This window comes from Polypterus senegalus, chromosome 2, assembly GCF_016835505.1.
Source record: "Polypterus senegalus isolate Bchr_013 chromosome 2, ASM1683550v1, whole genome shotgun sequence".
NCBI lineage: Eukaryota > Metazoa > Chordata > Cladistia > Polypteriformes > Polypteridae > Polypterus > Polypterus senegalus.
Genome location: NC_053155.1, coordinates 197031089 through 197044754, shown reverse-complemented (window position 1 = coordinate 197044754; position 13666 = coordinate 197031089). Strand labels below are relative to the sequence as shown.

The 13666-nt window shown below is 37.5% G+C and overlaps 1 protein-coding gene across 3 annotated transcripts in view; it reads left to right on the top strand.

The window, feature by feature from the left end:
- efhc2 (EF-hand domain (C-terminal) containing 2) overlaps positions 1-13666 on the top strand; it is a 114468-nt gene that overhangs the window by 60177 nt on the left and 40625 nt on the right. For all 3 annotated transcript variants that reach the window (XM_039745147.1, XM_039745148.1, XM_039745146.1), the window contains exon 8: positions 6409-6574. In XM_039745147.1, the coding sequence (XP_039601081.1) occupies positions 6409-6574 (166 nt within the window). The remainder of the gene's footprint in view (positions 1-6408; positions 6575-13666) is intronic.

Sequence of the window (13666 nt, the reverse complement as noted above, 5' to 3'; positions counted from 1 at the left end):
GGAGGGGAGCTTTATGAACCTTTAACTTTTTTCATTTTCCATGTGGCCTATCAAACAGCTAACTAAAATGTGCTTTCTGAAGTACATTGTGAGAGTGCATGCTGTGAAAAAGGCCATATAAAATAAACTCAAACTGAAAAACTAGTTACCTGTCTGACCGTATCCATTAAAGACTGTAGCCCATGGAGTATGGTTGAGCACTACGTCCTTTTTCAGCTGTTAACATCTCACTTGGGGCTTCCAGGTGGCACCAGGTTGGTTACTTCCTCTCACTTTTTTCAGTAATAATTACAATTGAATGAAAGCATTGAAACCGTACTATTTCTGGACCAGATCCACTGCTCAAATGTGGAAAATATTTAATTCTAAACTCAAGGTGAGACAGAAACACTCATGTTTCTGTTTTCAATATTTTCTTTCTAGTCTATTTAACACTTCGAAGTTTTGAAATTCTACTATGGAGCAATGCTGACACCATGTGGTTATTAAGCGTTTGATTGTAATAATTTTCCTCCATTTCCCTGCTTTCTGGTTTTCTCTTTTTCCCCAGAATTTTTCATCAATTACTTTTAGATTTAGGCTTCATTGAGCGTATGTGAAAGTGGTGCAGTCATTAATTGTATAAACTGTTATATAAGCAGAGCTACAATTGCTAAACTGGCAATTGAAAAATTAAGGTGGATATGCAAATCTTGTTTATATTATTTACATAAAAAACAAAGCCAACTTGTAGAAAAAGTTACCAGCCTCAGGGTATGTTGTATACCAGTCTAATTTACTAAAGGTCTGGAGTACATAAGTAGGCGGCATGCAATTGACAGAGAAAGAGAGGGAACCATAGAAACACAAACTAAACTGTATTTTAAAGGAGAAACTTCATTTTAATTTTTCAGAATTACTCAGTAGAAAATGAAGACAATCACAAAAAACAGATGCAAGGTAGGAGGGCAACACTAACTTAGCTATGCAGGTAAACATAAATACAAAGATATACACCCACAACAGTTTATACAATTTAAGTTGTAATTACCACCAAAACAGCAGTCTTAAAAAACAAAAAACAATCACATTTTAACAAGAGAATACCATATCCAAACCTAACTTTCCTTACCTTTCCCTAATAAAAACGAGTCCGCTCCTGTTCCCCTATCCCCAAACACAAACACTCTTCTTTTGTGACAGAAGCCTGCAGCACAAAATTAGGTGACCAAATTACAGTAGACAGGCCTCTCAAACATATCAACTGCTTAAAAGAAGCTGACAAAGGTGACACCTTTGTCCAAGACAGCATAGAAAAATAGGATACGTTACAGCAATTGTTTTGTGATCGGAGCACATATTGGATAAGCTCAGAGTCACACTCTTAAAGCAGAAACAGTGAAGCAAGAATATCCTGGTTGAAAGACAACAGACTTTACCACTACATCATATTGTCTGCATCATGCAGTTTTTTTTTAATGCCACACATTACTTAACAATCTCAACCTGCTTTATCCAGTTTTAGTTTAATTTGCAAATTTACTTGTCAGAACCAGGTGCTTGTTTCTGAGTATTTACACTTTGTAAAAGGCGCTATATAGCACCCGACCCGGCACAGACCACGCAGAGGCAACGTGTACAAAACACACAGGCTTTTATTTTTCTTCAGCTGTGTGACACGTCTTCCCCGTGCCACACAGCCCAAACACAGTCCCAAAGCACCAAACAAAACACAACACAAACCACAATTCTCCACCACTCCTCCCAGGCAAGCTTTGTCTCCTTCCTCCCAACTCTGGCTCCTCGAGTGGTGGTGGCTGGGCCCTTTTATAGCCCACCCGGAAGCGTTCCAGGTGATTAACCACCTGGTCCTAATTACACTTCCGGGTGGGGCTGAAAGCTCGTCCAGCCGGGCTGTGGGAAGCAGGCAGCTCCCCCTAGCAGCCACCCCGGGCCCCAACCAAGCTGTGGAGGACTCCATCTCCCATGGAGCCCTGCGGGCGGTTGGGGAGTCACTGTCGGCCAGGGAGGCTGCCACCAAGCGTCCCGGGGGAGGTATTGGACTTCCCATGGCGGCTCCCCGGAACATAAGCAGCAGAGGCGTCCCTGCTGGGCATGGGACCCGGCTGTCCTTCACAACTTACTTGATAACAGATAAATAGTTGGACTTTTCTGATAAATTATTATGTTGCTTAAACAATTCAATCTCCATTGCCCCAGTGCATTTGATTTTAGATTTAAGTGTTTAGTGGCATGGCATATATTTAAAATGAAGGCACTTTGCTGTTCCAGCACTGGTTTATATCAGCATTATTTAGAATACTTCTCGTTTTACTGCAGTATATTTACATATTTACAATAACTATGGGGTTGACCTACTTACACACATTAACTTTTTTGAATGTAAGGGATTACTCATAGCCTTGGTAATTATTATATTAACACATCATTAATAAACCTTTCTATATAGTATAATTTTTTGCATGATAGTGTCATAGTGTCGCCTACACAGTAAAGTCACCAGTGTTAAATTAATATGTTATGTGTTTATATGTGCCTGCTCTTTCATTTATGTGCTTATCGAAATGTTGGCTCTGCTGAAACCTGCAGAAAGACTTGTGTCAACCCAATAGTGGGTGGCTTGTCTCTCCTACAACTTTTATATTGGCACAAAACCAGTGGATTGGTTAGACATCCTGGCCCAGTTCTTTAGTGTTTTGGTCTTAACATGTCACCATATATTGATGGTATTCCATCTTGGCCACACCCTAGAAGCAAGAAGCAATGTTTTTAATTTGCAACGCTAGACCCCTAGATATGCTTACTATGTCCACCACATATTAATACAGTGTGTGTGTGTGTGTGCATGTCTTTGTTATTATGTTTTCTCCATGGTCACACTGAAAAGCTCATCTAATCTTAAACCACTTCCTTCCCTGCACCCAATGCCTCTTAGATAGGTGCACTGCAAATCATAAGTTGACATAAATGTGTTCATACAATAGTAAGTTGAGGGTCGGAAAATACTTTTTCTTTCATTAATATAAAAAGTTTTAGGTCAAAAGATTTAGAACGCCTCAGTTTTTTTCAGTTTTTCTTCAAATTTAACCACTTGAAATACAATGAATGACCTAAAATGGCAAAAAGCTAAGTGGTAAATGGCCAGAGGTTAAAATTTAAAGTTTAGGTTAGCAAAAACTGAAAAGAAAAAAAAATCTGAATATTACAAATGGACCTTCTTCATGGAACAAGTAATAGGTTACAACCTATGTTCTGCAGCAATTAGAGTAAATTAAGCCTTACACATTGAAGCAAGCAATTTGCATAAGTGTGCCAAATTATGCTGATTACTTAAAATCCTCTGTCTATCATAAAGCAGAGTTGGAACACACTGTGTTACTACACCCTCTGAAGTACAGTACTGCTTGGACAAATTTACACTGTAGAAAGTTGTAAATTCCAGTGATAATGGCAAGAAAAAGGCAATTAACAAATGAGACAGAGAATTATTACCCTTAGAAGTATATGCCTTTCATTTAGAGAAATTGCAACAAAAAAAAAATCAAAGTGTCAGTGAGTACGATGTTCCACACAATCCAAACGCAATTAGAAACTCGAAGAAACTAGGAAATCTGGCATACCTAAAGTCCCAATCCAATCAGAAAGCAGGTTTCTGATGGCCACCAGCGTGTGTGAAAGGCACCTCACTGCACAACAGCTTTAAGCATAGCTTAACAGTGATCGAATAAAAAGCAAGTCTCAATTTCTACTGTGAATAGGAGACTTTAAGCTGCAGGTTTGACAAGGCGAGTGGCAGTAAGAAAGCCATTTATTAAAGGATAAAAGAAGGCCTTGAAATACTGTGTGTGGATTACTGCATACTGGAAGAAAGTCTTAATGGACTGATGAATCAAAATTTGAAATCTTCGGTTCATCACGCAGGGCGTTTATACACTGTCAACTTTGTGAAAGGATAGTTTATCAGTGTGTGCCACCAACTGTCAAACATGGAGGAGGAAGTGTGATGGTCTGGGGTTCTTTTGCTGGAGGCAGAGTTGGTCACTTGCACTGAATGACTGGCATTCTGAATGAAATTACCACAGTTTGGTTGTTATATTAGTAAAAGGTGACTATTAATCAAAATTTGAGAATAATTTTGTACTCTTATTGATTCCTTGACTTATTTTTATTTGCCATTGTTTATTTGTTCTATGCCTTGATTTCATTAAACATTAAACTGCATGCATTTCAATAAACTGAAAAACCGAGGTGTTCTAAAACTTTTGAATGGTAGTGTATGTTATTCCAATTAGCATGAGAGAACTAATGTAACCATTACATTGCAGCATTGAAAAAACAGATAATTACAAAGGGAGAAGCCTTTCCTCTAGTTGTTTTATTTTTAGAATAAACCTGTGTAATAATATTACTTTCAGTCTTTATACTACTTTATAGAGAATATCCCCAACCATATGAATTTAAATTATTTGTAAACTGCATTTTTAAAATTCTTTTAGTCCTTAGGAAATATTTAATACTTGTGTCATTTATTAAATAAATGCACTAATAACTAATACAAAAGTATTGGTATAAATATTCTTGAAATATTGGTAGATATCTACTCATCCAAATTAATTGTACAGTAGTACAGTGATGTACTACAGGAGCTGAGAACCCTTATTTGGATCACATGAGGGCAGCAAAGCAGCAGTATTTTCAAATAACATTTACTTTTAAAATTAACAACCTTGCTAATATACACCCAAAACCAATTATATTCACCAAACCATTTTCATTTCTTAAATGGAAATGAGTAGATTATTGACATATATTACTGTTAAACATAATACAACTTACCTCAGAATTAACTGATTGCAGCGGTACATACTGCAATAATAATGATATCAACTGGTAGGTCTTAGGGTGTGGCCAGTAGGTGTCTTTACAGGTAGAAATTACCTTAATTAACATGAATCACAACATATTCAAAAGTAAAAGCTTCTAATATGAAAACTCTTTTGAATGAAATAAGTTCAGAATATGATCACATGCGAAAGCTTATCTATAAAAGAAACTGCTTGATATGTCAATATGGCATCTTGCTTGATATGTCAATATGACATCTATCACTTATTTTTTATATATTTTATTTTTTAAGTGTTGCTTTTATACAAAGCATCTTATAAATCACTAGGTCCCATTATTTAAAAAAATTCCTGCAACTTTGTCGTCCAGTGCTTTTCACAATAGGTGATGCTATTTGATTGAATTGTGACCAGGAAATAGGTAGCCATGTGAGATTTGCACTAGGAATAGAGTAGATATAGAAATGACTCTTAAAAGCATCAAGAGTCAGGAGGCAAATTTGTGAGAACAAGGGAAGCCCTTACCACATAAGACGAATGGCTTAAGATGAGCCAGACAATTACAGGCAAATCTAGATAAACAAATGAAAATGTCAGAGGAGAAGCTGAGAGGATTAGGAGGATTAGTGAGAATTACATATCTTCTCATAGTTTGTCGAGCTCTTGAGGTGGCCATGAAATTTGAGAAGAGCGAGGCAAAGACAAATTTGCTCATATCCTCTGATCTGTAAATTCTAAGGCGTGGATAACCCTTTTACAGCTGAGGACCACTTGGAAGAGCCTCAGAATAAATTTCACTTTCAAGCCACTTAATGCTATTTTTGAGTCTGTGGTCCCAACAGTAAATATTTTTTTTTTAAATCAGCAAAGTTTACCTCTCACTGGTTAGTGAAAGTGGTCTTTGACAGGTAATTTGGCTAGGAGATTATAATGTCATTACTTACTGATGCTTTGATCATAGAAACGTAATGGGCACTTCAAAGATATGCATGTCAGATCAATATGTGGTTCTAAATAATCCATTTGAGTAACTGGTTAGTGCACATGAATCCGGCATGTGATTGACCAGTGTTCCCCTTTGAGTTTCTGCCTTGTGACCAATGCTACTGTGGTATACACTGGCAAATTATGACCCTGGACTGCAAAAGTGGTTTTAAAAAGTAGACTGATATATTGTCTTGTTGAAATTGTAAGTCAATATTTACCATTTAAGTGATTTTCATAAAGGCAGATGACCTAATAATTTGGTATCTTGGTTGTTTCGTAGATTCTGTTAATGTTCTGGTAGCGTGATCTCAAATAAACTGTTTAATCATCCTTGGATATTAAAAAGGAAAGCAGTGCTCTCTCAACTTAGAATCATGTTGAGCTATTAATATGCTTTAGAGTGGTGTTCAATATAATTTAATTTGTTCAAAACTTAATTACTTGACTAATTGTATAATAGGCCTTATTTACATTCATTTTATTAAGTTTTTTTTTAAATAGTTGTAACATGGATTATTAATGATAAAGCAAATTGGAGTAATAAAATGTGAATTGTCATTTGTGACTTTTTTTGTAGATAACTTTACTCCATTCACCTTCAAGCAATCTGTTACTCGTAAAGTAGAGAGAGAGATACCACCTTACAATGGCTTTGGATCAGAAGAAGATTCTCTTTGTTCATGTCAAGGTCTTCTACCTAAACCTCCACAGAAAGATTTCAAGAAGATGATGGAGAAAGACAGGTATAGTCAGAGACAATATGAATTATCATTACACCAATATGGACCTGAGCTTCATTTGTTGTATCTAAAAAATGTCAGACAAATAATTTTCTTTAACACTAGAATCCCTAAAGCCTACAAAAAACTAGTAATCCTGGGCCACTGGCATCCCTAAACTGGATTGGTTTGAGTTTGTGTTTTTGAATGTACCCTGTGAAGGACTGGTTTCTCATTCTGGATTAGTTAACACTAGAATTACCAGAGCCTACGAAAAAACTCGTAATTCCGTCCCACCTTAAACTGCTTCTTAAATCCCTTCACACCTCTCCGCCAGCGCCCTTTGTCTTCTAAATGTGCTGATAAAGAGAAGCTCGGAGCAGTCGGCTATTCCATCCCCCCACCAATTTAGAACGTGCACGAACTTCTCTCAGCTCATGCCTTGATTGAGTATCTGGGAGTGAAGTGGAGTTTTAGAGTGGAAATAATAGATCGTTGTTTGGAACACACGCATTTCATGTCTGTTCCGTTTCTACAGTAATCTGTGTCAACACATTGTTAAAACAGAAACGTTTTTATATTCTAGTAGTAGATGACAAAATGTAGGCATAAACTATATAATGTATGAAGCCTGAAGTCCAAATAGCAAAGAAACATTTTCACAAGAATAACACAATTGCGCTTTTATTCAAAAATATAACTGCAGAAACAAAAAGCCGCCTAAACATGTGACATTGACACCACTTTATTATAACTGCCTCCGTGGCTCAATAGACTCAGCCCCCGCTTGGGAATCAAAAGGTCACGAGTTCGATCCTGCGCCCATCCGTTTTGAGAAGTAAACTGCTCTTAGTCTTACTGTTTTAAAATAAAAGCATACATTTGATTTCAGTCTGTAACAGCCGGTGCAATTTATGATCCTTGTAAAGGTTAGCTTTTTTTTTTTTTAATTCACTTTTCATTCTCTCAGTCGCGTTCAGAATCAATCCATACAACCCCATCTGACACGGCTGTTTTCACTAAAGACGCGCTATAGCTCTGCAGTGTACCACGATGCATACTAACGCCAAACAGCCTCAACCTAAAGTCCCCGGGTTCTGACACACAAACGCTGGCGAAGCTGCCTTCTTTCGTATCTCACCGTCACTTGCTTTTCTTTTTATTCAGTTTTATTGAGTGTTCCTGCCAGTCCCGCATGTTGCTGTATGCTGTTTCTTTTGTACTCCAGGACATGCAGAGGAAAGAATGGTAAAGACCAGTAACCGGCGCTATATGCAATCATCAGACACTCCCCATCTGCCCGTGTCGTTCAAACACAGGAACATATATTGGTGTAAAAGTATAACAAAAGTGCACTTTTATTCAAGTGCACTTTTTCCATCGCCTTTTCCTGTAAGAAGCAATGTACACACTTCTCTCTATGCTGTGGTTTCTATTACACACCTGAAAGAAAGAGACAATACATGTGAAAATATCCAGCATACAGCAACATGCGGGACTGGCAGGAACACTCAATAAAACTGAATAAAAAGAAAATCAAGTGACGGTGAGATAAGAAGAAGAAGGCAGCTTCGCCAGCGTCTGTGTGTCAGAACCGGTTGGGGGCGTTAGTATGCATCGTGGTACAACGCAGAGCTATAGCGTCTGTATTCTGTTTCTTTTGTACTCCAGGGCACGCAGAGGAGAGAATAGTAAAGAGCAGTAAGTTCGGCGCTATATGCAATCATCAGACACTCCCCATCTGCCCGTTGTTTTGTTATACTTTTCAATACTTTTATACTGCTCAAGCGGGCATGCTCAAAAATACACGTGTAATGCCACGAAAAGTGCACGCAGACACTTCATTTCGCAAACAAAACAAGTGCACTTTTATTCAAAACTACCTGTATAACCGAAGAAAAAGAAAGCAAGTTACAGTAGGCGATTGATCGACAGCTTGCATGGTGCAATGCTAAGAAGTGCAGATTTTCATTCCGTGCTATATAAAATCATCACATTCAAATATTAACAGTTCCCACACACCCAAGGACCGTCCTTCCTACATTTACGACACGTGTACTTGTTGCCGTGTACACACCTCTCTGTGCTATGGTTTCTATTACACTGAATGAGCACCTGACACTGTACTTTCTTCCCTGGGGGAAGGTCCCCCATTACAGAGAATTTCCAGTTCCTGCATAAATTCACACCCGATCTGACGCTGTTCGTTTTCAAATAATATTGCATTAGTGCGATTATATTTTCACATATATTGTCTCTTTCTTTCAGGTGTGTAATAGAAACCACAGCATAGAGAGAAGTGTGTACATTGCTTCTTACAGGAAAAGGCGATGGAAAAAGTGCACTTGAATAAAAGTGCACTTTTGTTATACTTTTACACCAATATATGTTCCTGTGTTTGAACGACACGGGCAGATGGGGAGTGTCTGATGATTGCATATAGCGCCGAAGTTACTGGTCTTTACCATTCTTTCCTCTGCATGTCCTGGAGTACAAAAGAAACAGCATACAGCAACATGCGGGGACTGGCAGGAACACTCAATAAAACTGAATAAAAAGAAAAGCAAGTGACGGTGAGATACGAAGAAGGCAGCTTCGCCAGCGTTTGTGTGTCAGAACCGGGACTTTAGGTTGACGGGGTTTGGCGTTAGTATGCATCGTGGTACACTGCAGAGCTATAGCGCGTCTTTAGTGAAAACAGCCGTGTCAGATGGGGTTGTATGGATTGATTCTGAACGCGACTGAGAGAATGAAAAGTGAATTAAAAAAAAAAAAAAAAGCTAACCTTTACAAGGATCATAAATTGCACCGGCTGTTACAGACTGAAATCAAATGTATGCTTTTATTCTAAAACAGTAAGACTAAGAGCAGTTTACTTCTCAAAACGGAGGGGCGCAGGATCGAACTCGTGACCTTTTGATTCCCAAGCGGGGGCTGAGTCTATTGAACCACGGAGGCAGTTACAATAAAGTGGTGTCAATGTCACATGTTAAGGCGGCTTTTGTTTCTGCAGTTATATTTTTGAATAAAAGCGCAATTGTGTTATTCTTGTGAAAATGTTTCTTTGCTATTTGGACTTCAGGCTTCATACATTATATAGTTTATGCCTACATTTTGTCATCTACTACTAGAATATAAAAAACGTTTCTGTTTTAACAATGTGTTGACACAGATTACTGTAGAAACGGAACAGACATGAAATGCGTGTGTTCCAAACAGCGATCTATTATTTCCACTCTAAAACTCCACTTCACTCCCAGATACTCAATCAAGGCGTGAGCTGAGAGAAGTTCGTGCACGTTCTAAATTGGTGGGGGGATGGAATAGCCGACTGCTCCGAGCTTCTCTTTATCAGCACATTTAGAAGACAAAGGGCGCTGGCAGAGAGGTGTGAAGGGATTTAAGAAGCAGTGTAAGGTGGGACGGAATTACGAGTTTTTTCGTAGGCTCTGATAATTCTAGTGTTAAAACTGGCAGGACATTATTGTTTTTAAAGTAGCTGTTCTGTTATCCATCTTTTCTCTTATTTCTTGCGGCCTCCGTCCTGACCCCTGACAGATAAGGTTTTACTGTAGTTGTTTAAAAAAAGTTCTGTTTAAAGCTTACTGTATCTCATTTTATGTTACCCTATGTTTGGACATAAAGTTGTATTTTCAAATATGCTTTTCAAAATGGTCCAAAAACTGTATGCCAATCTGCTATTTGCAAACTTATCTAACTGTCCATGCTAGCAGTAAGACTATCTCCTTACTGGCTTAATTAGCCCTCAGTTTTATAGATAATGCAAAGAAATTTCTATTTCATGTTAACAGGGGTTAAAAGACTACAGAATATTCTAAGTAACTTTGAGAAACTGATATTGTATTGAAATAGATGTGAATTTAGCATCAACATTACTAAGATTGGCTCTTACAATTAGTTTTTCACTTTTTTTGTAACTGTCTTTAGCTAATGTTATTGTAAAGTATTTTGAGCTGCTTTAATGTATGAAAATGTAGTATATAAATACTGTTATTGTTCATAACATAACATTCTCCCATCAATTTAATCCACTTGAAGAGTCTATCCTGGCAGCATCAGGAGCAAGGCAGTAAACAACGCAGCGCAGTATGCCAGTCCATTGCTGGGTCTACTCATACACACAGCCATATAGGCAGTTTAAATCACCATTCAACCCAACAAACAACCCTTTGTGGATGTGGGGAAAAAACAGACAACCCAGAGGAAGAACTACCCAGACAGGGGAAGAGTATGCAAAATTCACCCAGAAAGTGGCTGGATATGGTAACCTTTAAACACAGAATCTGTAAGGTAGCCTTGCTGAAATGTGTCACCCAGTGCCTAGTGTTTTAAGTTGCAGTTCAATTTTATTATCGTGATTCTGAAATACTTTAAAACAGAATTTTTGTAGACTCTGCTCACATGTGTACTCCATGTTAAATATGGATTATTACTGCAATTTTTCTTGCATTATAGACCTAAATGTACATCTGACAGGACCGCTGAAAAAGTGCTAAACCTAATTCATTTTATCAATATTTCTAATCTGCAGTGGACTGGCACCCTGCCCAGGGATTTGTTCCTGTCTTACGCCCTGTGTTGTCTGGGATTGGCTCCAGCAGACCCCAGTGACCCTGTGTTAGGATATAGGGGGTTGGAGAATGACTGACTGACTGAATATTTCTAATTGTTTGACTTGACTGTTTTTATGTCATTATACATTAACTACTGCTTAATAACATTTTTAAGTCCTTTAGCTTAACCTCGGGCTCGTGGGACAATATTCTGCTACCACGTAGTGGCTTAAATCACATCATACTGCAAAAAATCACGATTATTTCTACATGTTTTGCCACTCTGTGTTAACTCATCAATATTCCTAAATAGGGCAAAACCTTCAACCAAAACACACAATGCCATGTAAATAAGAAGCTGTAAAGCCAGTTTTAGAACAAACTGAAACTAGACCATTAGCTGAATCAAGTGATAACAATATGAACTGGTTATCAAACATTGGATATGTACTAAATTTGCATTAGTATAGCAGTAGACACTAAACATACCTTTCCTATTGTATTTTTGTTGATGTTTTAGTATTTACATGTTTTTATTACACTTATTAACATTTTACCTTGTTGAAAAAAAATCAGCCTTTTTTCGCTTGTTTTAATGGGTGTAAACATAATGCTAAGGAGGTAAATGTTGCTAGTCATAGGAGCATCCAGGCAAATACAGGCTACCCCTAGCCTTTTCATCAAAGTGTTGGAGACAAGAAGCAATTTAATCTAACCAGGTACAGTGTAATGAGCAACACTTGTATAAAAATGAACTATTTAAATAAACTAGCTGTGTTTCCAAAGACAATGGACCTTGGTTATAGTGCCAAGAGTTAATTAGATATATTAGATGTACTACATAAGTAACTGAGTACTATTCTGTAAGTAAGTAAGTAAGTAACTGTATGTTTTGTTTTTTTCCCACCCTGGGGATAATATTATTAGTTCATTGGAGCTCCATACTCCTGAACATGCCATACCATTCTGTAAACTCATTTAATCCTGATCAGGGTCACTGGGGAGCTTGGCCCTAACCAGCCAGCACAAGGAGCAAGGCAGGAGCAATCACAGGACAGGGCACCAGTCCATCGCAGAGTGACTACACACATGCGCACATCATGGCCAATTTAGCATCACCAATCCACCCAACGTGCACGTCTTTTGATTGTGGGAGGAAACTGGAGCAACAGGCAGGAAACCATGCAGACATTGGGAGAACATGCAAATTCCCTTCTTGCAGGACTCAGGACACAAATACTTACTCTCCTTATTGTGAGAGCTGCATACTATTGCCTACAAATAAAATGCTCCTGTAGATCAATTCTTGCTTCTCCTAGTGACTTGGCTTTTGTTAATGGTCATTGCAAAATACAATTGCATTTCTAACCACTTGCCTGCTAATTTTCATTTTTCAATATCATCACCAAATTTCAATCATATCTGTCAAGATATTTTTGATATTTTGGAGTATTTAGTTTTTCTATTGGATGGGGGTTTTCAACCCTAAATATTGATATATAGTACTGATACATTGAAATTTCCATTGTTAGCAGCTACCTACTGGCTTATATATACCACCCTGGCAAACTTCAGCATTTTAATTAAACAGGAAATAGTGTTTTTGTTGATGAGTGAGTGAGTCAGTAAGTGAGTCAACTTTACATTTTATACTCATATATATATATATGTGTGTGTGTGTATAATGCTGTTTGTTGTTCCACAGATTAATCAATGTGTTCATTACATGCTTTGCATAGGAATAAAGAAATGGGACAATTATGAATAAAACAAGAATACTGTATATAATATACAAGTAGAATGGAAGAAACAAAGCTGATTGTTTTATGTGCTCATTGATTACTGTGCCAGTATCAACATACTTCTTGCTGAGACATAAAATACACCAGATAACACTCAGCTCTTGTTAATTCTCATGACAAAGAGATGCAATATTTTTCAGCCTGCAAGGTGAGACGACTATTAATAGACATTAGCAATAGCCTTGTTCTCTGTTTAACTGAACTCAGTGCAAAGAAACAAATGTAGGGCTTTTATCTGAACCAGCTATAAAAGTAAAAATAACACAAAACACTCAAGCTTATCTCAATTTAATATTTACTCACAATGAAAGGAAACATTGAATGGCAGTTCAGAATGTGTACAATTATCTGTGATAAGGTCCAGTGCGTGGTGATTAAACACAGGAGACTGCACACAAAATTCAAAATGATGCATTACAAACAAAGCAGGTTATGGGAAGTATGCTTAAAATGGCACATATTGTACTTTCTCATGATACTGCATTATAAAAGATAAATTAATTGGTCCACCCATTCATTTATTAACTAAAGTGATTTTATTCAATTTAAGGTCTTGTGGAGGTGAAGTGTAGTCCAACAGCATTAGGATCGAGACAGAAATCATTCCTGAACTAGTATGCCAGTCCACTGTAAATTATACTTGGAAAAATACCTACAGTTATTCATATTGCGTTAATTTAAACCATCCATCCATACATTATCCAACCCGCTATATCCTAACTACACGGTCACGGGGGTCT